General features: G+C 45.3%; 1 protein-coding gene across 1 annotated transcript in view; it reads right to left on the bottom strand.

The window, feature by feature from the left end:
* zfyve1 (zinc finger, FYVE domain containing 1) overlaps positions 1 to 25,834 on the bottom strand; it is a 130,134-nt gene that overhangs the window by 41,184 nt on the left and 63,116 nt on the right. The window contains exon 6 of the mRNA XM_080202911.1: positions 23,837 to 23,934. Within this exon, the coding sequence (XP_080059037.1) occupies positions 23,837 to 23,934 (98 nt within the window). The remainder of the gene's footprint in view (positions 1 to 23,836; positions 23,935 to 25,834) is intronic.

The following is a 25,834-nucleotide window of genomic DNA, read 5'->3' as shown; positions in this document are numbered from 1 at the left end:
GCTTATTACCTCTCCTCCTACGGTCCTTTTTGACCATTGGAATAAATTTCTGCTGAGCACCAAGAAAAATCTCCTTAAAAATCCTCCACTGCTCCTCAGCAGACCTACCTTCCAACGCGCTCCCCCAGTCCACATTCGCCAATTCCTCTCTCATCCTACCGTACTCCCCTCTGTTCAAACAAAGGACGCGTGTCCGGGAACCCACTTTGTCCTCCTCCATCTGCACCAGAAACTCCACCATACAATGATCACTCTCCCCAAGAGGATCCTTCACTGCAAGGTCCCTGATTCTACCCGCCTCATTACATAACACCAGATCCAAGATAGCTCGCTCCCTCGTCGGCTCCAACACGCACTGTTCAAGGAAACTATCCCGGCAGCATTCCAAGAACTCCTCCTCGAGCCCACCACGTCCAACATGGGTCGACCAATCAATATGCAGATTGAAATCCCCCATAATTACGGCCGTCCCATTCCTGCACGCCGCACTTATTTGCGCGTTAACAGCCCGCCCCACCTCCAGATCATTATTCGGGGGCCTATAGACAACACCCACCAGCGTCTTCCTCCCTTTGCTGTTCCTAATCTCTACCCACAATGATTCCACTTTCTGCTCTTTGGCTCCAATATCATCCCTTGCTACCACCCTGATGCTATCCTTAATCAGCAGAGCTACACCCCCCCCTTTTCCTCCCGCCTATCCTTTCTAAACACTTGATACCCCTGGACATTCAGCTCCTAGTCCCTGTCACCTTGCAGCCACGTCTCTGTAATGGCCACCAGATCATATCCATTTGTGCTGATCTGCGCCACCAGCTCATCCACTTTATTCCGAATGCTTCGTGCATTCAGATAAAGTGCCCTCATCCCAGCCTTCACCTGGACCCTATTTGCCGGAATGCCACCAACCATACTCACGCCCCCTACTCCCTTTATTATGGGGACATCCTCGGCCTCTACCCTTACCTGTACCCTCTCCTTAACTTTAGGCCTCTTAATGTCACCTACCCTCGCACCCTCCCCCCCCCAATTAGTTTAAAGCCCTGTCTACAGTCCTCTTTACACGATTCGCCAGGACTCTGGTCCCAGCACGGTTCAGACCCACCCCATCCCGCCCGAACAGGTCCTACCGACCCCAGTACCGATGCCAATGCCCCATAAATTCAAACCCATTCCTCCCACACCAATCCCTGAGCCACCCATTCACTTCCTTAATCCTGTCAACCCTACGCCCGTCTGCACTCAGTTCAGGCAGTAGCTCAGAGATAACCACCTTGTCGGTTCTACTTTTTAATTCCATTCCCAGCTTTTCATACTCCCTCCCCAGATCCTCAGTTCTCATTTTGCCTACGTCGTTGGCACCCACATGTACCACAACGACCGGATTCTCACCCTCCCACTCCAGGTTCCTCTGCAGCCCAGATGCAACATCCCGGACCCGAGCACCAGGCAGACAACACACTCTTCTGTGGACTTTGTCATTGTGACAAAGGACAGTGTCAATACCCTTCACCCCACTATCCCCAACGTTCCTTTTCACCTTCTCTTTGCCTATGCCCTGCTGCACCACTGTACCGTGTGCAGTTTGCTCACCGACCTCACCTCCCTCGTCCTCGTCATTCACACTGGAAGCAAGAACCTCAAACCTGTTATGCAGATTGAGAGGCTGAGGCCTCCTCTCCCCACCCCCCTTCCTCCTCTCAGCAGCCCCCTCTTGTTCCTGACCCTTAGAGTTAGCCAGTCTAGGGGGGGTGGATGTCACTTGCACCCCTTGACAATGGCACCCTCTCTCCCCCTGATGAGCCTCAGTGTCTGTAGCTCAGAGGCCAGCTTGTCTACCTTGAGCTGGAGCTCCTCCAGTAACCTGCACTTACTGCAGACGTGGTCACCTGGGAGGACCCTGGGGTCCACCAGTTCCCACATCATACAGAAACAACACATCACATGCCCCTCCATTATTCACTGTAGTAACATTGAAAATTCCACATGAACTTACCTGGCCCTTTTTCCCCCAAGCCCTTTTGATCTTAAGCCCTAATAGCTCACTCTGCTTCCTTCTCACTCCGCTGCCCGCTCCGACGCTGCCCACTTTCTACACCAGGCCTCCTTTTAAACCTGGCGCTGATTTAAAGCTTGCTCCCCCTCAACTCCCTTCTAACCACTCCCTCAGAATTCTTAAAGCGGTAAATACAAAAAGCCCACAAAAATGCTTTTAAATGATTTAAACAGTTCTACAAGGTTAGTTCTTACTACAAAGTGCTTTAAACTTATTTAAACAGGTTTTTAACAGGTAGTTTCTTATCTGTCTCCCTGCTCCTTCACTCGATAGAGGTGGAGAGACTCTTCCCGCTCAGAAAGGACAGTGGGACTAGGGGGCACAGCCTCAAGATAAAGGGGGGGCGGTTTAGAACGGAGTTGAGGAAGAACTTCTTCACTCAAAGGGTGGTGAATCTCTGGAATTCTCTGCCCGTTGAAGTGGAGGAGGCTAGCTCGCTAAATATTTTTAAGACGCGGGTTGATGGGTTTTTGATAAGAGAGGGGATTAAGGGTTATGGGGAGAGGGCGGGAATGTGGAACTGAGCCACGACAGATCAGCCATGATCTTATTGAATGGCGGGGCAGGCTCGAAGGGCCAGATGGCCTACTCCTGCTCCTATTTCTTATGTATGTTTATCTTGGACACTAACGGACAATCCACCCAACCTGCTCATCTTTGGACTGTGGGAAGAAACCGAAACATCAGGAGAAAACCCATGCAGATTCAGGGAAATGTGCAAAATATAGGCCAATATACAAAATTGGAGGGAAACAAGAAAGTGGGAAACTACAGGCTATTTAGCCTAACATCCGCCACAGGGAAAATGTTCAAAGCTATTATGAAAGAAATTATAGCACGGCACTTAGATAAGCACAAGGTGGTCAGGCAGAATCAATTTGGTTTTATGAAAGGGAAATTTTTAACCAACTTATTGGAGTTCTTGGAGGAAGTGACCTGTGATGTGACTAAAGGAGAACCAGTGGATATACTGTACTTAGATTTTCAGAAGACATTTGATTAAGTACCATACCAGAGATTATTGCAGAAAATAAAATCTCATGTTATAGAGAGTAATATGTTGGCATGGATAGTAGGCTGGCTAGCTAACAGGGAGCACAGAGTTGGCTTAAATGGGCCCTTTTTAGGTTGGCAAAACGTAACACATGGTGGGCCACAAGGATCAGTGCTGGGACCTCAATTGTTTACAATTTATACAAATACTTGAATGAAAGAATTGAAGGGATGGATGCCAAATTTGTTGATAACACAAAGATAGGTAGAAAAATAAGTTGCGACAAAGACATAATGGAGGCCACAAAAAAACTTAGGTTAAGTGAGTGAGAAAATATCTGACAAATGGAAAATGTGGTATTGTCCATTTTGGCAGAAAGAATAAAAAATAAGCACATTACTTAAATGATGAGATATTCCAGAACTCTTGAGGTGCAGACAGATCTGGGTGCATGAATTTAGGAAAGGTTAGAATATTTTTTTTTATTCATTCATGGGACGTGGGTGTCGCTGGCTGGCCAGCATTTATTGCCCATCCCTGAGGGCAGTTGAGAGTTAACCACATTGCTGTGGCTCTGGAGTCACATGTAGGCCAGACCAGGTAAGGCGGCAGATTTCTTTCCCCAAAGAGCACTAGAGCAATAGTCATAGGGGACTCTATAGTTAGGGGTGCAGATAGGCACTTCTGTGGACATGGAAGAGACTCTAGGATGGTATGTTGCCTCCCTGGTGCCAGGGTCCACAATGTCCCTGCACAGTCAGAAATCATTCTGAAGGGAGAGGGTGAACAGCCAGGGGTCATGGTAATATTGGTACAAATGACATAGCTAGGAAGAGCGATTAGATCCTGCTTGCAGCGGTTTAGGGCGTTAGGTAGAAAGTTAGAAAGCAAGACCTCTCGGGTTGTATTCTCTGGATTACTCCCTGTGCCATGTGCCAGTGAGGCTAGGAATAGGAAGACAGTGCAGCTCAACATGTGGCTAAACAGGTGATGTAGGAGGGAGGGTTTCAGACATCTGGACCATTGGGGTCTCTTCTGGGGTAGACGGGACCTGTACAAAAAAGATGGGTTGCACATAAACCGGAAAGGCACAAATATTCTGGCCGGGATGTTTGTTCGTATCACACGGGAGGATTTAAATTAGTCTGGCAGGGGATGGTAACCAAAGCAAAGGGGAATTAGCTGAAGGGGAACCAGGGAGTAGGGCCAGTAAGACTCAGAGAAAGTGCAGGCAGGACATAGTTGCTAATCCAAGTGAGTCTGGTGGACTGAAGTGAATTTGTTTCAATGTGAGAAGTGCAACAGGTAAGGCAGAGCTTGGATTGTGCTTGGAACAATGATGTTGTTGACATTACAGAGACTTTGGTTAAGTGCAGGACAGGATTGGCAGTTTAACATTCCAGCATACAGATGGTTCAGGTGGGATAGCGGGGATATAAAAGGGGTGGGGGAGTTGCACAACTGACTAAGGAAAATATCACAGCTGTATTGCAGGAGGGCTCATACAGTGAGGCAATGCGAGTAACACTCAAGAATAGGAAGGGTGTAGTCACAATATTGGGGGTTTACTATGGGCCGCCCAACAGCCAGCGGAGATAGAGGAACAAATATGTAGGCAGATTTTGACAAGGCGTCAAAGTAACAGGGTTGTTGTGGTAGGAGATTTTAACTTCCTCTAAAAGACAGACAGAGTTTGTAAGGAGCATTCAGGAGGGATAGTCCAACTAGAGAAGGAGCCATACTGAACCTGGTTTTGGGAATGAGCCCGGCCAGGTGGCTGACGTTTCAGTAGGGGGGCTGTTCGGGAACAGTGATCACAATTCAGTAAGCTTTAAGGTACCAATGGATAAAGTCCTCAAGTTAAGGCGCTAAACTGGGGGAAGGTTAATTACAACATTAGGCAGGAACTGAGAGTGTAGATTGGGGACAGATGTTTGGGGGCAAATCAACATCTGGCATGTGGGAGGCTTTCAAGTGCAAGTTGATAGAGATTTAGGACCAGCACATTCCTGTAAGGATAAAGGGTAACTATGGCAAGTTTTGGGAACCTTGGATAATGAGAGTTATTGTGAGCCTAGTCAAAGAGAAAAAGGAAACATTTGTCAAGGCTAGGAACACATGAAGCAAGTGCAGAATACAAGGAAAGTAGAAAGAAACTTAAGCAAGGAGTAAGGACGACTAAAAGGGGTCATGAAAAATCATTGACCAGCAGCATTAAGGAAAACCCCAAGGCTTTTTATACATATATGAGAGCAAGAGGGTAGCCAGGGAGACGGTTGGCCCACTCAAGGACAAGGGAGGGAATCTATGCATGGAGCAAGATGAAATTGTATTAAATGAATACTTTTCATCAGTATTCACCAAAGTGAAGGATTTCATGGGTGATAAATCTGGGAAAGGGTGCTGAGATCAAAAATGAGGAGGTACTGAGGTTCTTGAGAAACATTAAGGTTGACAAGTCCTGAGGGCCTGATCGGATATACCCCAGAATACTGAGAGGCAAGGGAGAAAATTGCTGGGGTCTTGAGAAAAATCTTTGTATCCTCACTGGTTACAGGGAAGGTCCCAGAGGATTGAAGAATAGCCAATGTTGTTCCTTCACTTAAGAAGGGTAGCAAGAATGATCCACGTAATTATAGGCGGGTGAGCCTTACGTCAGTGGTAGGGAAATTATTGGAGAGGATTCTTCCAGGCAGACTTTACTCCCACTTGAAAGTAAGTGGATGTATTTGCGAGAGGCAACATAATTTTGTGAAGTGAAGGTCATGTCTCACTAAGTTGATCAAGTTTTTTGAGGAAGTGATGAAGATGATTGATGAGGGTAGGGCAGTGGATATTGTCTACATGGACTTTGCTGAGGCCTTTGATAAGGTCCCTCATGACAGACTGGCGCAGTAGGTGAAGTCGCATGGGATCAGAGGTGAGTTGGCAAGGTGGACACAGAACTGGCTTGGTCATAGAAGATAGAGGGTAGCAGTGGAGGGATCTTTTCCTGATTGGAGGTCTGTGACTAGCAGTGATCCGCTTTGCTCTGTACTGGGACCTTTGCTGTTTGTGATATATATATATATAAATGATTTGGAAGATGATGTAGCTGATTAGTAAGTTTGTGGACACAAAGATTGCTGGAGTTGTGGACAACGACGAACATTGTTAGAGAATACAGTAGGATATAGATAGGCTGGAAAATTGGGCGGAGACATGGTAGATGGAATTTAATCCAAATAAACACAAAATAACGCAATTTGGTAGATCTAATGCAGGGGGAGCTATACAATAAACGGCAGAACCATCAGGAGTATAGACACACATGGGGATCTGGGTGTGCAAGCCCACAGATCCTTAAAGATGGCAGCACAAGTGGAAAAGGTGGTGAAGAAGGCATATGGCATGCTTGCCTTTACTGGACAGGACACAGAATATAAAAGTTGGCAATGTGATGTTGCAGTTACATAGAACATTGGTTAGGCCACATGTGGAATACTGTGTCCAGTTCTGGTTGCCACATTACCAGGATGACGTTGAGGCTTTGGAGAGAGTGCAGAAAAGGTTTACCAAGATGTTGCCTGATTAGCTATGAGGTGAGATCGAGTAAAATACGGTTGTTCTCCCTGCAAAGACGGAAGTTGAGGGGCGACCTAATAGAGGTTTATAAAATTATGAAGGGCATAGACAGGGTGAACAGGTTAGAAATGACAAACACAAGGGGTCACAAGTTCAACGTAAGGGGGGCAAGGTTCAATATGGATATGCGGGGGACGTATTTTACGCAGAGGGTGGTGGTGGTGGTGGTGCCTGGAATGCACTACCAAATAAAGGTGGTTGAGGCAGACACGCTGGGATCATTTAAGACTTATTTCGATAGCCACATGAACAGTCTGGGAATAGAGGGATACAAACGGATGGTCTAGCTAGGAACACATGATCGGTGCAGGCTTGGAGGGCCGAAGAGCCTGTTCTTGTGCTGTATTATTCTTCGTTCTTTCTTTGTTCTTTGTGAATGAAACGAAGGAGATTGTCATCGACTTGCGGACACAGAGGAGAACATGCCCCTGTCTACATCAACGGGGACAAAGTAGAAAGGGTCAGGAGCTTCAAGTTCTTAGGTGTCCAGATCACCAACCTGTCCTGGTCCTCTCATGCCAACATTATAGTTAAGAAAGCCCACCAATGCCTCTACTTTCTCAGAAGACTGAGAAAATTTGGCACGTCAGCTACGATTCTCACCAACTTTTACAGATGTACCATCGAAAGCATTCTTTCTGGTTTTAGCACAGCTTTGTATGGCTCCTGCTCTTCCGAAGACCTCAAGAAAATACAAAAGGTTGTGAACGTAGCCCAATCCATCATGCAAACCAGCCTCCCATCCATTGTCACTGTCCACACTTCCCAATGACTCGGCAAAGCAGCCAGCATAGCTAAGGACCCCATGCACCCCGAAGGACCTCATTCCTCGATAAGGACACCAAAACTGCACACAATACTCCAAGTGTAAGCTCCCCAACGCCCTACACAACTGCAGGAAAACATCTTATCAGGAAAAAGGATCAAAAGTCTGAGATCACGTACCAACCAACTCAGGAACAGCTTCTTTCTTGTGTCGGACTTTTGAATGGACTTACCGTGCATTAAGTTGATCTTTCTCTACATTCTAGCTTTGACTGTAACACTACATTCTGCAATCTCTCGTTTCCTTCTCTATAAAGAATGCTTTGTCTATATAGCACGCAAGAAACAATAGTTTCCACTGTATGTTAATACACGTGACAATAATAAATCAAAATCAAATTAAACATTCGGTGAATTTCACACATCCACCATCCTCTGAGTGAAGAATTTTCTCTTCACGTCAGTTCTAAAAGGTTTACCCCTCAAACTATGTCTCCTAGCTCTGAACTCCCCCACCATTGGGAACATTCTTTCCGAATCTACCGTTTGAATTTTATAAGTTTCCATGAGATCCCCTCTTACTTTTCTAAACTCCAGTCAATATAATCATAACTGACTTAGTCTCTCCTCATATGACAGACCTGCCATTCAAGGAATTGGCCTGGTAAACCTTTGCTGTATTCCCTCTGTAGCAAGGACATCCTTCCTCAATAAGGACACCAAAACTGCACACAATACTCGAAGTATAAGCTCCCTAGTGCCCTACATAATTGCAGGAAAACATCATTATCCCTATACTCGAATCCTCTTGCTATGAAAGCCAATATTTGCCTTCTTTTCTGCCTTCTGTACCTGCATGCTTACTTTCAGTGACTGATACACAAGGACTCCAAGGTCACGTTGAGTATCCATACCTCTCTCAATTTAACCCAATCAAGTAATAATCTGTCTTCTTCTTATTGCTACCAAAGTAGAAAACCTCACATGTATCCATATTATACTGCATCTACTATGCAGATGACCACACACACAGACTGTCCAAATCATGCTGAAGCATCTCTGCATCCTCCTCGCAGCTCACCTTCCGATCCAACTTTGTATCATCTGCAAATTTGGAGATAACACATTCAGTTCCCTCTTCCAAATCATTAATATATAATGTGAAAAGCTGAGGTCCCAGCACAGATTTTTGCAGAACCCCGCTAGTCACTGACTCCCACTCAGAAAAAGATCATTTATGCCAACTCTTTGCTTCCTGTCTGCTAACCAGCTTCCAATCCATCTCAAGACCTTACCTGCGATCTGTTGTGCTTTAACTTTACATAATAGTCTGTTTTGTAAGACCCTGTCGAAAGCCTTCTAAAAGTCTAAATAAACCACTGGTTTTCCTTGGTTAACCCTACTAGTTACATCCTAAAAATGTTCCAATAGATTCATCAAGCATAATTTCCCTTTTGTAAATGCATGCTGACTTTGTCTGATTATACCACTGTCTGCCAAATGCCAAGTTATGAAATCCTTGATAATAGACCCTAGCAACTTTCCCAGTACCGAAATTAGACTCACCAGTCTATAGTACTCTGCGATAAAAATTGTCAAGACCTGGAGATTTATGCACCTTTAATCTCATCAATTTCCTCCAAACCATTCCTCTACTAATGCTGATTTTCTTCAGCTCCTCACTAAAACATGTTTCTCTCAGCACTTCTGGCACATTATTCCTTTGTGAAAACTGAAGCAAAGTACAAATTTAATTCCTCAATTTGTGAATTGACTGAACTTTTGTGTTGAGTCCAGAAGGCTGTCGAATTCCTAATCAAATGCTGCTGTTCCTCAAGTTTGCATTGAATCTCACTGGAAAGCTGTCACAGGTCAAGGCTGGGGATGTCCACATGACAGGAAGGTGAGGAGAAGTTCATCAGTTTCAGATCATGAACTCTGTCCTCTTTTGTGAATGTATCACCACATACCCCACACTCCAAGTGTCAGTCTGTATCTTGTTCTCATGTTCTTGCTTTCAGGTAGCACTGACATTTTCTCTGCTCTTAACACATGCTGCTGCTTTGCTTTCATGATGTGGATATGCCGGCGTTGGACTGGGGTAAACACAGTAAAAAGTCTGACAACACCAGGTTTCAGTCCAACCGATTTATTTGATAGTAAACTCACTAGCTTTCGGGTTAGCCCCTTTGTCAGGTGAATCCATTCACCTGACAAAGGGACTAACCCAAAAGCTAGTGAGTTTACTATCAAATAAATTGGTTGGACTGAAACCTGGTGTTGTCAGACTTTTTACTTGCTTTGCTTTCAGACAATGCTGACCTTTAATCTGCTATTGACATCTATTTTGGATCAAAGTTTTAAACTTTAATACCAACATTACCACTCTTTTTGTCTTGTATTTCAAGACATTTTTGACTTTTAATCTCTCATATACACAAACTTCTATTTTGCTCCACATGCACCTCCCTTTTTTCAACGGCATAAAACCCATCACATTTCTATCTCTCTCCAGTTCTGAAGAGTCATATTGGACTCAAATCATTAACTGTTTTTCTCTCTCCCCACATCTTGACATATATTCTGTCAGCTGCCAGTCGTGCAATTTTCCAGCAATTCCTGTTTATATTTCAATCTTCTCTGGGGATTGACAAAGAAGGCGTAGAGAGGAAGTTTCCATTTGTGGACAATCTTAGAGCAAGAGGTCATTGTTTTAGGATAAGGGGTAGTAGATTTAAAACACAGTTGAGGTGAAATAACTTGTCTCAAAGGGTTGTGTTGGATACTGGGACACTGAGTAAATTTATGAAAGAGATAGTCAGAATTTTAATCAGTAATTGATTGAAGTACTATGAGAACAGGCAAGAAAATGGAGTTGAGGTCAAGATGAGATCAACCATGATTGTACTGAATGATGGTGCAGACTTGAGGGGCTGAATTGCCTACTCCTGCATCTAGTTCTTAAGATTTCTTTGTCTGGTAGTACAGAATTGAGCAGTGCTAAAAAGGACATTTTGTTGAAGCTTTCTGTCTTGCACTCAGTACGACAATCATAAGAAATGTCTGGAGAAACAACTTTATACTGTATGAGAAGAGAATGCTGACTGATTGGCTAGTGGACTATTATGAGTAGAGGTATTGTCATGGAGAATAAACTGATTAATTGTGGCTAACAGTTATCGGTCATATATTGTTCGAAAATTTAAACCACACAGCTTGACTCTGATTGGTCAAGGAAACGGCCTGAGAAATGAACCAGTAAATGGCTATCACTTATTCTGTTTAGCTGAAACAGACATAATGTGTGTATATGTTCCTTCTGTCTGCAAAGAACAGGGCCCTGTGTGTTAATATATGTAGCTTCCAGTACATGTGATACTGTGAGTGTAAGACAACTTTAAATTGTTGTCAGTATAATTCCTAACACGCTAAAGATTATTCAGCAAATGTTGTCCAATCACAGAATCACATATAATGTTGGACACTGTTTTCAGCTTCGCAAGTATGGGCTGGCTGGGTACGATTGATACCTTGCCTATTGCAAACAGAGGAACATGTTATTTGATATTATTTGCCAGTCTTTGGGACATATAGCCTACATGCCTAGCATGAGACCCCCAGGGGTCGGTGCTGGGGGCTCAGCTATTTACCATTTATATAGATGATCTGGAGGAGGGAACTGAGTGTATGGTGTTGAAATTTGCTGATGACACCAAGATTGGTGGAACAGCAAATTGTGCGGAGGGTGTGGAGAGTCTACAGAAGGATCTAGATAGGCTGGGCGAATGGGCCAGGAACTGGCAAATGGAATTTAATGTTGGCAAGTGCGAGGTGGTCCACTTTGGTAGGAATAATGGTAGGAAGGATTATTACTTACGTGGAGAAAAACTGCAGCAGGCGACGGTGCAGAGGGACCTTGGGGTCCTTGTACATGAGTGGCAAAAACCCAGCTTGCAGGTGCAGCAGGTGGTCAGGAAGGCTAATGGGATGCTGGCCTTCATAGCGAGGGGGATTGAATATAAAAGTAGGGAGGTCTTGCTGCGGCTGTATAGGGCATTGGTGAGGCCGCAGCTGGAGTACTGTGTGCAGTTTTGGGCGCCGTACTTACGCAAGGATATTTTGGCCTTGGAGGGAGTGCAGAGGAGGTTTACTAGGCTGATGCTGGAGTTGAGGGGGTTGAGCTATGAGGAGAGGCTGAATAAACTAGGCTTGTACTCACTGGAGTTTAGAAGAATGAGGGGAGATCTCATTGAGACGTATAAGATGATGAATGGGATGGATAGGATAGAGGTGGAGAGACTCTTCCCGCTCAGAAAGGATAGTAGGACTAGGGGGCACAGCCTCAAGATAAAGGGGGGGGCGGTTTAGAACGGAGTTGAGGAGGAACTTCTTCACTCAAAGGGTGGTGAATCTCTGGAATTCTCTGCCCATTGAAGTGGTGGAGGCTACCTCACTAAATATTCTTAAGACGCGGGTTGATGGGTTTTTGATAAGAGAGGGGATTAAGGGTTATGGGGAGAGGGCGGGAATGTGGAACTGAGCCACGACAGATCAGCCATGATCTTATTGAATGGTGGGGCAGGCTCGAAGGGCTAGATGGCCTACTCCTGCTCCTATTTCTTATGTTCTTATGAGAGTGATGCTGAAATATATTGATCACATACTCACTTGTGTGATGGGCAGAATGTCTTTTTGACTTAGAGCCATAGAGGTTTGCAGCAAAGAAACAGGCCCTTTGGCCCAACTTGGCCATGCTGCCCTTTTTTAACCACTTAAGCTAAGTCCCAATTGCCCATGTTTGATCTATATCCCTCTATACCAACCTTATCCCCATGTAGCTGGCTAAATGCTTTTTAAAAGACAAAACTGTACCCGCCTCTACTAATACTTCTGGCAGCTTGTTCCAGATACTCACCACCCTCTGCATGAAAAAAATTGCCCCTCTGGACTTCTTTGTATCTCTCCCCTCTCACATTAAACTTATGCCCTCTACTTTTAGTCTCCCGTACCTTTGGGAAAAAATATTAACTACCCAGCTGAACTATGCCCCTCATTATTTTATAGACCTCTATAAGATCACCCCTAAGCCTCCTATGCTCCAAAGAAAAAAGTCTCAGTCTATCCAGCCTCTCCTTATAACTCAAACCATCAAGTCCCAGTAGCATCCAGGTAAATCTTTTCTGCACTCTTTCTAATTTAATACTATCCTTTCTATAATAGGGTGACCATAACTGTACACAATATTCCAAGTGTGGCAATATCTTGTCCCAACTCCTGTATTCAATGTTCTGAGCAATGAAGCCAAGTATGCCAATTGCCTTCTTCACCACTCTTTTCCACCTGTGATTCCACTTTCAAGGAGTTATGAACCTGTACCCATAGATCTCTTTGATGACCTGACGACAGCATCCTGTTAGTGGCCAACACCACTATTGTTTAGGCAGGGTTTAAACGAGTATGGAGGGGGGGTGGGGAGGAGAGAGACAGCTCAGGCACTAGGGGTGAGTTGGAGGTCAGGGTAAGTCTAGTTGATAGGAAAATCCCCCAGGAGAAGGAGGATCCGAGAAGGCCTGAGGGTCTTAGGTGCATCTGTTTTAATGCGAGGAGTGTGACGGGAAAGTCGGATGAACTTAGGGCCTTGATGTTCGCGAGGAATTTAGATGTGGTGGCAGTGACAGAGACGTGGTTAAAGGAGGGGCAGGACTGGCAGCTAAATGTTCCAGGGTATAACTGTTTTAGGCGTGATAGGGGAGGGTTGAAAAGAGGAGGGGGAGTGGCACTCTTAGTTAGAGAGCAGATCACAGCGGTGCAGAGGGAGGATAACATGGAGGGGTTGGGAATTGAGTCTCTGTGGGTGGAGTTGAGGAATAGGAAGGGGGCCATTACTATGCTAGGAGTGTAATGTAGGCCGCCCGATAGCCCACGGGCAGTGGAAGAGGGTATATGTAGGGACATTTTGGATAAGTGTAGGAAGAATAGGGTTGTTGTAGTGGGAGATTTTAATCTCCCTGGGGTGGATTGGAAGGTGCCTAGAGCTGGGGGGTCTGATGGGGAGGAATTCGTAAGATGTGTATTGGAAGGATCCTTGCAACAGTATGTAGATAGCTCGACTAGAGAGGGGGCGATACTGGATTTAGTTCTGGGAAATGAGCCGGGTCAGGTGGTTGAGGTTGCGGTAGGCGAACATGTGGCTAATAGTGACCACAACTCCGTCTACTTTAGGATACGAATGGAAAAAGACAAGCGCTGTCCCAAGGGGAGGGTGCTAAATTGGGGGAAGGCTAGATACAGCCGGATTAGGCAGGAGCTTAGGGATACAGACCGGATAGGCTGTTGGAAGGCAAGACCACGTTAGGCATGTGGGAGTCTTTCAAGGGAAAACTGCAAAGGGTGCAGGAAAGGCATGTGCCGGTTAGGAGAAAGGATGGGAAAGGTAGGATTAGGGAACCGTGGATTACTAGAGATATAGAAGACCTGGTTAGGAAGAAACAAGAGGCGTATGTCAGGTCTAAGCAGCTGGGAACGGAGAGAGCATTGGAGGAATACAGAGAGAGTAGGAGGGATCTCAAACGGGGAGTTAGGAGAGCAAGAGGGGGCATGAGATGGCTTTGGCAGGTAGGGTTAAGGAGAATCCAAAGGGGTTTTACTCCTATCTTAAGAACAAAAGGGTGGCTAGGGGTAAAATCGGTCCTCTCAGGGACAGATGTGGGGAATTGTGCTTAGAGGCAGAGGGAATGGGGAGATCCTGAATGAATACTTTGCGTCGGTATTCACGAAGGAGAGGGGCTTGATGTCTAGTACGGTCATTGAGGGAGCGGTAGACCAATTGAAAGATCTATCGATTACGAGGGAAGAGGTGTCAGGGCTTTTAGAGGGCATTAAAACTGATAAATCTCCGGGGCCTGATTGCATTTATCCTAGGCTGCTTAGAGAGGCGAGGGATGAGATTGCTGGGCCTCTGACACAAATCTTTGTCTCTTCTTTGGACACAGGTGAGGTCCCAGAGGACTGGAGGATAGCAAATGTGGTACCGTTGTTTAAAAAGGTAGGAGGGATAGCCCGGGTAACTATAGGCCAGTGAGCTTAACGTCAGTGGTAGGTAAGTTGATGGAGAGGATTCTTAGGGATAGGATGTATGCGCACTTGGAGCATTGCGATCTGATTAAGGATACGCAGCATGGCTTTGTCAAGGGGAAGTCTTGCCTTATGAATCTGGTAGAATTCTTTGAGGAGGTGACAAAAACGGTTGACGAAGGACGAGCCGTTGATGTCGTCTATATGGATTTCAGTAAGGCGTTTGACAAAGTCCCTCATGGTAGGTTGGTACAGAAGATTAAAGCTCATGGGATATGTGGTCAGGTATCTAGATGGGTAGAGAACTGGCTTGCAAAGAGGACATGATGTGGGTATGCCGGCGTTGGACTGGCGTAAACACAGTAAAAAGTCTGACAACACCAGGTTTTAATCCAACCGATTTATTTGATAGTAAACGCACAAGCTTTCAGGGTTAGTCCCTTCGTCAGGTGAATGGAGAGTTCTGGCCTCAGACAGAGCATATAAAGCACAGACTGTTTAGAGATTACTGATTAGAATGCGAATCCTTACACCTAACCTGCTGTTCAAGACTTGAAGTGGTTGACAATGTGAGTGGAAGGAGCACTGATCACAGGTTAAAGAGATGTGTATTGTCTCCAGGCAGTACAGTAAGTGAGGTTTTGCAAACCCAGGCAAGTCACGGGGGTTACAGATAGTGCGACATGAACCCAAGATCCCTGTTGAGACCGTCCTCATGTGTGCGGAACTTGGCTATCAGTCTCTGTTCAGCGACTCTGCGCTGTCGTGTGTCGTGAAGGCCACCTTGGAGAATGCTTACCCGAAGGTCAGAGGCTGAATGCCCGTGACCACTGAAGTGTTCGCCAACAGGAAGGGAACAGTCTTGCCTGGTGATTGTCGAGCGATGTTCATTCATCCGTTGTCGTAGCGTCTGCATGGTCTCCCCAATGTACCATGCTTCGGGACATCCTTTCTTGCAACGTATCAGGTAGACAATGTTGGCCGAGTTGCAAGAGTATTTACCATGTACCTGGTGGGTGGAATTCTCACGTGTGATGATGGTATCCATGTCGATGATCCGGCATGTCTTGCAGAGGTTGCTGTGGCAGGGTTGTGTGGTATTGTGGTCACTGTTCTCCCGAAGGCTGGGTAGTTTGCTGCGAACAATGGTCTGTTTGAGGTTGTGTGGTTGTCTGAAGGCAAGAAGTGGGGGTGTGGGGATAGCCCTGGCGAGATGTTCGTCTTCATCAATGATATGTTGAAGACTCCGGAGAAGATGCCGTAGCTTCTCCGCTCCGGGGAAGTACTGGATGACGAAGGGTACTCTGTCCACTGTGTCCCATGTTTGCCTTCTGAGGAGATCGGTGCGGTTTTTCGCTGTGGCGCATCGGAACTGCCGATCTATGAGTCGAGCACCATATCCTGTTCTTATGAGGGCATCTTTCAGGGTCTGGAGGTGTCTGTCACGATCCTCCTCATCTGAGCAAATACTGTGTATACGGAGGGCTTGTCCATAGGGAATGGCTTCTTTAACGTGTTTAGGGTGGAAACTGGAGAAGTGGAGCATTGTGAGATTGTCTGTGGGCTTGCAGTACAGTGAGGTGCTGAGGTGACCGTCCTTAATGGAGATGCGTGTGTCCAAGAATGCAACTGATTCTGGGGAATAGTCCATGGTGAGTTTGATGGTGGGGTGGAATTTGTTGATATCATCATATAGTTGTTTCAATGATTGTTCACCATGAAGCCAAAGGAAGAAAATGTCATCGATGTATCTAGTGTATAGCATTGGTTGAAGATTCTGTGCAGTGAAGAAGTCTTGTTCGAACCTGTGCATGAAGATGTTGGCATATTGAGGTGCAAATTTGGTCCCCATGGCTGTTCCATGTGTCTGGATGAAAAACTGGTTGTTGAAGGTGAAGACATTGTGGTCCAGGATAAAGCGGATGAGTTGTAAAATTGCATCTGGAAACTGGCAGTTGTCAGCATTGAGTACTGAGGCAGTCGCAGCAATGCCATCGTTGTGGGGGATGTTGGTGTAGAGCGCCGAGACATCCATTGTGACGAGGAGTGTCCCTGGTTCAACTGCTCCGTGTGTGCTGAGTTTCAGTAGGAAGTCCGTAGTGTCGCGACAAAAGCTGGGGGTTCTTTGTACAATAGGTTTCAGGATGCCCTCGACGTAGCCGGAGAGGTTCTCACACAGAGTTCCATTGCCCGATACGATGGGACGGCCGGGTGTGTTTGCCTTGTGTATCTTTGGGAGGCAGTAGAGATCTCCAATGCGGGGAGTACGTGGAATGAGAGCACGGAGGGTGCTCTGAAGGTCCGGATCAAAGGTCTTGATCAGATTGTTGAGTTGACGAGTGTGTTCTTTGGTCGGATCTGTGGGTAATTGTCTGTAGTGTTCCTCATTGTTTAGTTGTCGGTACACTTCTTTACAGTAATCCGTTCTGTTCAGTATGACGATGGCCCCTCTTTTGTCTGCTGGTTTGATGACAATGTTGCGGTTTGTCTTGAGAGCGTGGATGGCGTTGCGTTGTGCTTGGGTGATGTTCAGGGCTGTCTTGTGAGTGTGGCTGATGAATCTGGTGTTAACGCACCTCCTAATGGTTTGGGCATACAAGTCCAGTCGAGGGCAGCGGCCTTCCGGAGGAGTCCAATCGGATTCCTTCCTCTTAGGCTGTTGCACTGCGGATCTCTGTGTCGGCTGTTCTGGTTCATCGACTGTCTCATTGTGTTCGCTGCTGGCCTCTTGGGGTTTGTGGAAAAACTCCCGCAGCCTCATTTGCCTGATGAGTTCCTCTGTGTCTGCTGCAAGACTGATGGGGTCCATTTTGGTGGTGGGGCAGAAATTGAGCCCTCGGCTGAGAACTTCGATTTCATCTGGTTGAAGTGTGTAGTCCGACAAGTTGACAATAGACCTCCCTGCGGTAGTGCTGTTTTCTACTGTGGTGCCAGGGGAGGCTTGGTTGTTGCTCGCGGCGATGCCGAGTTTCTCAAGTTTCCTGTTCTTGGTGTGCATGTAGGTGGTGTAGTTTCTTTGGCTCATCCGCTTGGCAGAGTTTCGCAGTTGGTCTGCATCCTGAGCACAAGTTGAGAAAACGTATTCCATTTTAGTTTCCAGGGTGCGGCGTTTGCTGTAAAGCTGGTGTATGAGGTGGTTGAGAAGTGTGAGAGAGGTGCGACGGCAAAGTCTCTCAGCGTAGTCTGTGTTATAGGTTGCCCTGAGTGGGTTCGTGATCTGTAGTCCTTTTGGTATCTTGTCTGCTTTCTTACATCTCTGTAAAAACTTGATGTCTGTGTCGATATGCGCAATCTTCTTGGAGATCCTCTCCACTTCGATCTGGCAGTTTGTGTCGATAGTAGTCATGATGTGGGTATGCCGGCATTGGACTGGCGTAAACACAGTAAGAAGTCTGACAACACCAGGTTTTAATCCAACCGATTTATTTGATAGTAAACGCACAAGCTTTCGGGGTTAGTCCCTTCGTCAGGTGAATGGAGAGTTCTGGCCTCAGACAGAGCATATAAAGCACAGACTGTTTAGAGATTACTGATTAGAATGCGAATCCTTACACCTAACCTGCTGTTCAAGACTTGAAGTGGTTGACAATGTGAGTGGAAGGAGCACTGATCACAGGTTAAAGAGATGTGTATTGTCTCCAGACAGTACAGTAAGTGAGGTTTTGCAAACCCAGGCAAGTCACGGGGGTTACAGATAGTGCGACATGAACCCAAGATCCCTGTTGAGACCGTCCTCATGTGTGCGGAACTTGGCTGTCAGTCTCTGTTCAGCGACTCTGCGCTGTCGTGTGTCGTGAAGGCCACCTTGGAGAATGCTTACCCGAAGGTCAGAGGCTGAATGCCCGTGACCACTGAAGTGTTCGCCAACAGGAAGGGAACAGTCTTGCCTGGTGATTGTCGAGCGATGTTCATTCATCCGTTGTCGTAGCGTCTGCATGGTCTCCCCAATGTACCATGCTTCGGGACATCCTTTCTTGCAACGTATCAGGTAGACAATGTTGGCCGAGTTGAAAGAGTATTTACCATGTACCTGGTGGATGGAATTCTCACGTGTGATGATGGTATCCATGTCGATGATCCGGCATGTCTTGCAGAGGTTGCTGTGGCATGGTTGTGTGGTATTGTGGTCACTGTTCTCCTGAAGGCTGGGTAGTTTGCTGCGAACAATGAAAACCGCACCGATCTCCTCAGAAGGCAAACACGGGACACAGTGGACAGAGTACCCTTCGTCGTCCAGTACTTCCCCGGAGCGGAGAAGCTACGGCATCTTCTCCGGAGTCTTCAACATATCATTGATGAAGACGAACATCTCGCCAGGGCTATCCCCACACCCCCACTTCTTGCCTTCAGACAACCACACAACCTCAAACAGACCATTGTTCGCAGCAAACTACCCAGCCTTCAGGAGAACAGTGACCACAATACCACACAACCCTGCCACAGCAACCTCTGCAAGACATGCCAGATCATCGACATGGATACCATCATCACACGTGAGAATTCCACCCACCAGGTACATGGTAAATACTCTTGCAACTCGGCCAACATTGTCTACCTGATACGTTGCAAGAAAGGATGTCCCGAAGCATGGTACATTGGGGAGACCATGCAGACGCTACGACAACGGATGAATGAACATCGCTCGACAATCACCAGGCAAGACTGTTCCCTTCCTGTTGGCGAACACTTCAGTGGTCACGGGCATTCAGCCTCTGACCTTCGGGTAAGCATTCTCCAAGGTGGCCTTCACGACACACGACAGCGCAGAGTCGCTGAACAGAGACTGATAGCCAAGTTCCGCACACATGAGGGCGGTCTCAACAGGGATCTTGGGTTCATGTCGCACTATCTGTAACCCCCGTGACTTGCCTGGGTTTGCAAAACCTCACTTACTGTACTGTCTGGAGACAATACACATCTCTTTAACCTGTGATCAGTGCTCCTTCCACTCACATTGTCAACCACTTCAGGTCTTGAACAGCAGGTTAGGTGTAAGGATTCGCATTCTAATCAGTAATCTCTAAACAGTCCGTGCTTTATATGCTCTGTCTGAGGCCAGAACTCTCCATTCACCTGACGAAGGGACTAACCCTGAAAGCTTGTGCGTTTACTATCAAATAAATCGGTTGGATTAAAACCTGGTGTTGTCAGACTTTTTGCAAAGAGGAGTCAGAGAGTAGTAGTGGAGGGGTCTTTTTCTAGCTGGAGGTCTGTCACTAGTGGTGTGCCACAGGGCTCAGTACTGGGACCTCTTCTCTTTGTAGTGTATATAAATGATTTGGAAGAGGGTGAAGTGGTGTGATCAGCAAATTTGCTGATGACACCAAGATGGCTGGATTGGCAGGCAGTGAGGAGCAGTGTCTGGCAATACAGCGGGATATTGATAGGCTGGTTGATTGGGCAGATACGTGGGAAATGGAGTTTAATCCGGATAAATGTGAAGTGATGCATTTTGGCCGGAATAATGTAGGGGGAAGTTATATGCTAAAGGGTAAGCCCGTAAGGAGTATAGAATCGCAGCGAGACCTGGGGGTGCAAGTGCACAAGTCATTGAAGGTGGCAGTGCAAGTGGAGAGTGTGGTGAAGAAAGCCTATGGTATGTTAGCCTTTATAAGAAGGGGTATAGAATATAAGAACTGGAGTCTAATGTTGCAGTTGTACAGAACGTTGGTTAGGCCGCATTTGGAGTACTGCGTCCAGTTCTGGTCACCTTACTACCAGAAGGACGTGGAGACTCTGGAGAGAGCGCAGAGGAGGTTTACCAGGATGTTGCCTGGTATGGAAGGACTGGGGTATGAGGAAAGACTGAAGAAATTGGGGCTCTTTTCTCTTGAAAGACGCCGACTGAGGAGGGATCTAATAGAGGTATACAAGATTATGAAGGGTATAGATACAGTAAACAGAGGTAAGCTATTTCCTATGATAGAGACGCGTAGGACAAGGGGCCATGGACTTAAGGTGAGGGGGGAGAGGTACAACACAGATATTAGAGGGAGGTTTTTCATACAGAGGGTAGTGGGGGTATGGAATGCTCTGTCAAGTAAGGTGGTGGAGGCAAACACGCGAGAGTCTTTTAAGAGTAACTTAGACAGGCACATGACTGAGTTGGAGATGGGTGGATATAGGAGATCCTTTTAAATAAGGGTCATTAGCATTGGGGCGTCCCTGGTAATGTAAATGGGTATAGTATGATAATGTTTTTTCTCTTTTCATTCACAGGTTTTAAGTCGGTCCACCTCGTGTCCAACGAGGGGCACACACGCGATGGGTCGTACTGGGGCTGCTCTTGGTTGTTCGAGATTGGCCTTGTGCTTCATGTCGTTAGTGTGTGCCTAAACTGGACAAGATACTGGGCAAGATGACAGCTCAGTGACTATCGCTGATTGCTGTGCAGACACATGGATTTGGGCCAGTGTCTGTGGGAGTTTGCACATTCTCCCTGTGCTTGCGTGGGTTTTCTCCGGGTGCTCCGGTTTCCTCCCACACCCCAAAGGTGTGCTGTTAGGCTGATTGGCAGGAATAAATTGTCCCTAAATCAGTTTCCCTCAATCTGGATGGCCATAAAACATTAGACAGGGGTCGTGGGTAGAGAGGTGGACTGGTGGTGTTGAGATGGCGGCGCGGGCTCGTTGGGCCGAAGGGCCTGTTTCCCGGGCTGATTTTGTTCTTTCTCATGTTGCTACTGCATAATAGCAGCATGAAACAGCTAGCTATTATGCAGTAATAGAATTTGAACCTGTTGTTTGAATTTTTAGGATACCTTGAATTTCTAGGATAATTTGAGGTAGACTTGACACTTTTCAGGGGCAAAGACAATGAAATGGCTTGGGCGCTATTTATTACATTGCTGATAAAGCCAATCTTACAGCACATAGAACTGTAGGAATATCAACACTGGTACTGACCAGCAAAGGAAGGCTTGCCAACAAATCCGGACCATAAATCTGTATAAATCTGCCTCGTCTACCCTTCAGAACCTTGCATCATTCAGATCACTTCCCATTCTTCCACATTCCGATGAGCATAGGCCTAATCTGTTCAATTTTCTCTTATAAGACAATATCTTCATCCTCAGGACTAGCCTCGTGGGTTTTCTTTTAACTGTCTCCAATGCAAAGATGTCCACTCCTAAGTAAGGTGACCAAAACAGTACATAACATTCTGCCTGTGGTCTCACTAATGCCATGTGTTGTAATTGTAGCAAGACTTCCCTACTTTTCTATGTCATCCCCCTTGTAATGAATGTCAACTGAAGATTTACTTTCTTAATTATTTGCCCCATCTCCTTGCTGACTTTTTATGATTCAAGCACGAGAACATCCAGGTTCCTCTGTACGGCAGCATTCTACAATCTCTGCTTTTCTATTCTTCCTGCCAAAACAGACAATCCCACTTTCCCACATTATGTTCCATCTTTCAAATGTTTTCCCACTCATTTAATCCATCTATATCACTTCCCTGATTCTTATAACAAAACAGAAAAGTTACAGCACAGAAGAAAGCCATTCGCCCAGCTTGTCCATGCCAGCCCCAAGAATACCCAGGTGCCCTTTCTAATCCCACCTTCCTGCGCTCAGCCCAAAGCCCCATATCTTACAGCACTTAAGGTGCAGATCCAGGTACTTTTTAAGAGAGTTTAGGTTCTCTGCCTCCACCACCAACTCGAGCAGTGTATTCCAGACACCCATCACCCTTTGCATAAAAAGGCTCTTCCTCAGGTTCTCGCTATACCTATTGCTACTTACCTTGAATCTAAGTCCCCTGGTTCTAGATTTCTTCACCAAGCGAAACAATTTTATCCTGTCTTCTCTATCTCTTCCCTTCATAATTCTATACAGCTCTATCAAGTCATCCCTTTGCTTTATTGTTCCATAAAAAATAACCCCAATCTATCCAATCACTCCTTATAGTTGCACTTTGCTAGCCCTGGCAACATTTGAGTAAACCTCTGCTCTCTCTCCAGAGCAATTATGTCCTTCCTGTAATATGATGACCAGAACTGCACTCAAAATTCCAGTTGTGACCTCACCAGTGTCTTACACAATTCCAACATTATATTTTTATTTTATATTCAATGAATGAGAGCATTCCATGTGCTTTCTTTATAACTTTGTATACTCGAACCTTTAGGGACCACTTGTATGCCAAGATCTCTCACTTCATCTACCCTTCTTAGCATATTCCCATTTATTGAGTATTCCCTATAAGTGTTTGTCCTCTCTAAATGCATTACCTCACATTATGTATTCTCCTCTCAATTTGCTTTGTTACCTATCATCGTACTGTCAGCAAGTTTAGCTACAGTACAAAGCGGTCCCTTCACCAAGTCACTAACATAGATTGTAAAATCCTGAGACCACAGTACTAATTCAAAATATTCTGCTCCTCTTATTTTAATGGATCCTAGCATTTTCTCCAGTGACAACATTAGGCTAATTGGCCTCTGTTTCCAACATGGTCTCTTTCCTTTCTTGAATTGATGTGTTACATTTGCTGTTTTCCAATCCACTGGGACTTTCCACAATCAAAGAATTTCGGAAGATTGCAACCAATGCAGTCACTTCTTTTAATACACTTGGATGCAGACTATCAGGTCCAGAGGACCTGTCAACCTCAACTTCCATTAAAATTCCCATTAGATTTTCGCTTGTGATTTTGATTAGTTCAAGTTCCTCTCTCCATTTTCAACTATCTTGGGAATGCATTGCATCTTTTACCATGAAGACCTGTTCAAAGGCTCTGCCATTTTCTCATTAATGGTTCACTTACCTCACACTAGGGACCAATGTTCATTTTAGCTACTCTTCTTTTTATAGATTTGTAGGTTTTAGTGTCTGTTTTCATACTTCTTGCTAATTTTCTCTTGTACTCCATTATCTTTTACTGATTTCTACAATTTTCCCAATCTTCCACCCGACTATGAGTCTTTGCAGCATTGCACACCTTTTCTTTCAATTTGTTACCGCTCTTAAATTCCTTAATCAACTGTAGATTGTACATCCTTCTGGGAGAGTCTTTCTTTCTCAATAGAATATGTATTTGATAATAGTTATGAAGTATCTCCTTAAACGCCTATCATTGCCTCACCACCATCTTACTTTTTATCCTATTTTCCCAGTCCACTTTAACAAACTCTGTCTTCATACCCTTCTAACTGCCTTTGTTTTTGAATTATGGATCCACATTTCTCATTCTCAAACTGAACATGAAATGTCATGTTATGATTACTCTTTCCTAGAGATTTTTTAAACTAATCTTTAATTAAGCCTCTCTGATTACGCACCTGATTTGTAAGTTAAGTAATTAAGATGCTGGAGACTCACCCTGACCATGCATATATGGCGAGACCCAACCAAGGAGAGTCTGTTGAAGCAGAGGTTTTGGGGACCACAATCATTTCTTTTCCATGCTCATAACAGGACTGAAATAAAATCAGAATTTAAATATTTATATACAGTTTCAAACAATATCAGACCATGGCTGTTCAATAAAAAGTGTATGTGGCACTTTCTCTTCTTCTGCTCCAATGGCTGAATGGGAAAATTGACCAGGCGGTGACAAACAACAATGATCAAAATCAACTTGTATAGAGTGTTTAACAAAGTAAAACATCCCACAGTGCTTCACATCAAAACTAGGAGCAGGAGTAGGCCATCTGACCCCTTGAGCCTGCTCCGCCATTCAATCTTTCTGTGGACTCGGTTTCACTTACCCGCCCGCTCACCATAACACTTAATTCCTTTACTGTTCAAAAATTTATCTATTCTTACCTTAAAAACATTCAATGAAGTAGCCTCAACTGCTTCACTGGGCAGGGAATTTCATAGATTCACAACCTTTTGTGTGAAGAAGTTCCTCCTCAATTCAGTCCTAAATCTGCTCCCCCTTATTTTGAGGCTATGCCCCTTAGTTCTAGATTCACCTGCCAGTGGAAACAATTCCCTGCTTCTATCTTATCTATATCTTTACAATCTTACATCTTTCTATAAGATCTCCCCTCAGTCTTCTGAATTCCAGCGAGTATAGCCCCAGTCTACTCGTAAGCCAACCCTCTCAGCTCTGGAATCAACTTAGTGAATCTCCTCTGCATCCCCTCCAGTGCCAGTGTATCTTTCTCAAATAAGGAGACCAAAGCTATACACAGTACTCCAGGTGTGGCCTCACTAGCACCTTATACAGCTGCAACATAATCTCACTGTTTTTAAACTCCATCCCTCTAGCAATGAAGGACAAAATTCCATTTGCCTTAATTACCTGCTGCACCTGCAAACCAACTCCTTGTGATTCTTGCACAAGGACATCCAGGTCCCTCTGCACAGCAGCCTGCTGCAATTTTTCACCATTTAAATAATCATCCATTTTGCTGTTATTCCTACCAAAATGGATGACTTCATATTTACCAACATTGTACTCCATCTGCCAGAACCCCGCCCACTCACTTAGATTATCTATATCCCTTTGCAGACTTTCACTGTCCTCTGCACACTTTGCTCTTCCACCCATCTTAGTATCATCTGCGAATTTTGACACACTACATTTGGTCCCCAATTCCCAATCATCCATGTAAATCGTAAACAATTGTGGTCCCAACACTGATCCCTGAGGCACACAACTGGTCACTGATTGCAAACCAGAAAAACACCCATTTACCTCCACTCTTTGCTTTCTGTTAGTTTACCAATCTTCCATCCATGCTAATGCATTACCCATAACATTGTGTTCCTTTATTTATGTATCAGTCTTTGGTGCGGCAGCTTGTCAAATGCCTTCTGGAAATCCAGATACACCACATCAACAGGTTCCCCATTGCCTACTGCACATGTAATGTTCTCAAAGAATTCCACCAAATTAGTCAAACATGACCTGCCCTTCATGAACCCATGCTGTGTCTTACCAATGGAACAATTTATATTCAGATGTCTTGCTATTTCTTCCTTGATAATAGATTCAAGCATTTTCCCTACTACAGAAGTTAAGCTAACCAGCCTATAGTTACCCACCTTTCGTCTACCTCTTTTTTTAAATAGTTTTTTAAACATTTGCTATTTTCCAATCTGCAGGAACCACCCCAGAGTCCAGTGAATTTTGGTAAATTACCACTAATGCATTTGCTATTTCTCCCGCCATCGCTTTTAGTACCCTGGGATGCATCCCATCAGGACCAGGAGACTCATCTACTTTAGCCCCATTAACTTGCCCAACACTACCACTTTTGTGATAATGATGGTTTCTAGGTTCTCACGTACCATAGCCTTCCTGTCATCAATTTTTGGCATGTTATTTGTGTCTTCCACTGTGAAGATCGACACAAAATACCTGTG

The sequence above is a fragment of the Carcharhinus amblyrhynchos genome, chromosome 14 (assembly GCF_965287045.1).
Source record: "Carcharhinus amblyrhynchos chromosome 14, sCarAmb.v2.hapA, whole genome shotgun sequence".
Classification (NCBI taxonomy): domain Eukaryota; kingdom Metazoa; phylum Chordata; class Chondrichthyes; order Carcharhiniformes; family Carcharhinidae; genus Carcharhinus; species Carcharhinus amblyrhynchos.
This window is presented reverse-complemented; position numbering and strand designations above follow the sequence as displayed.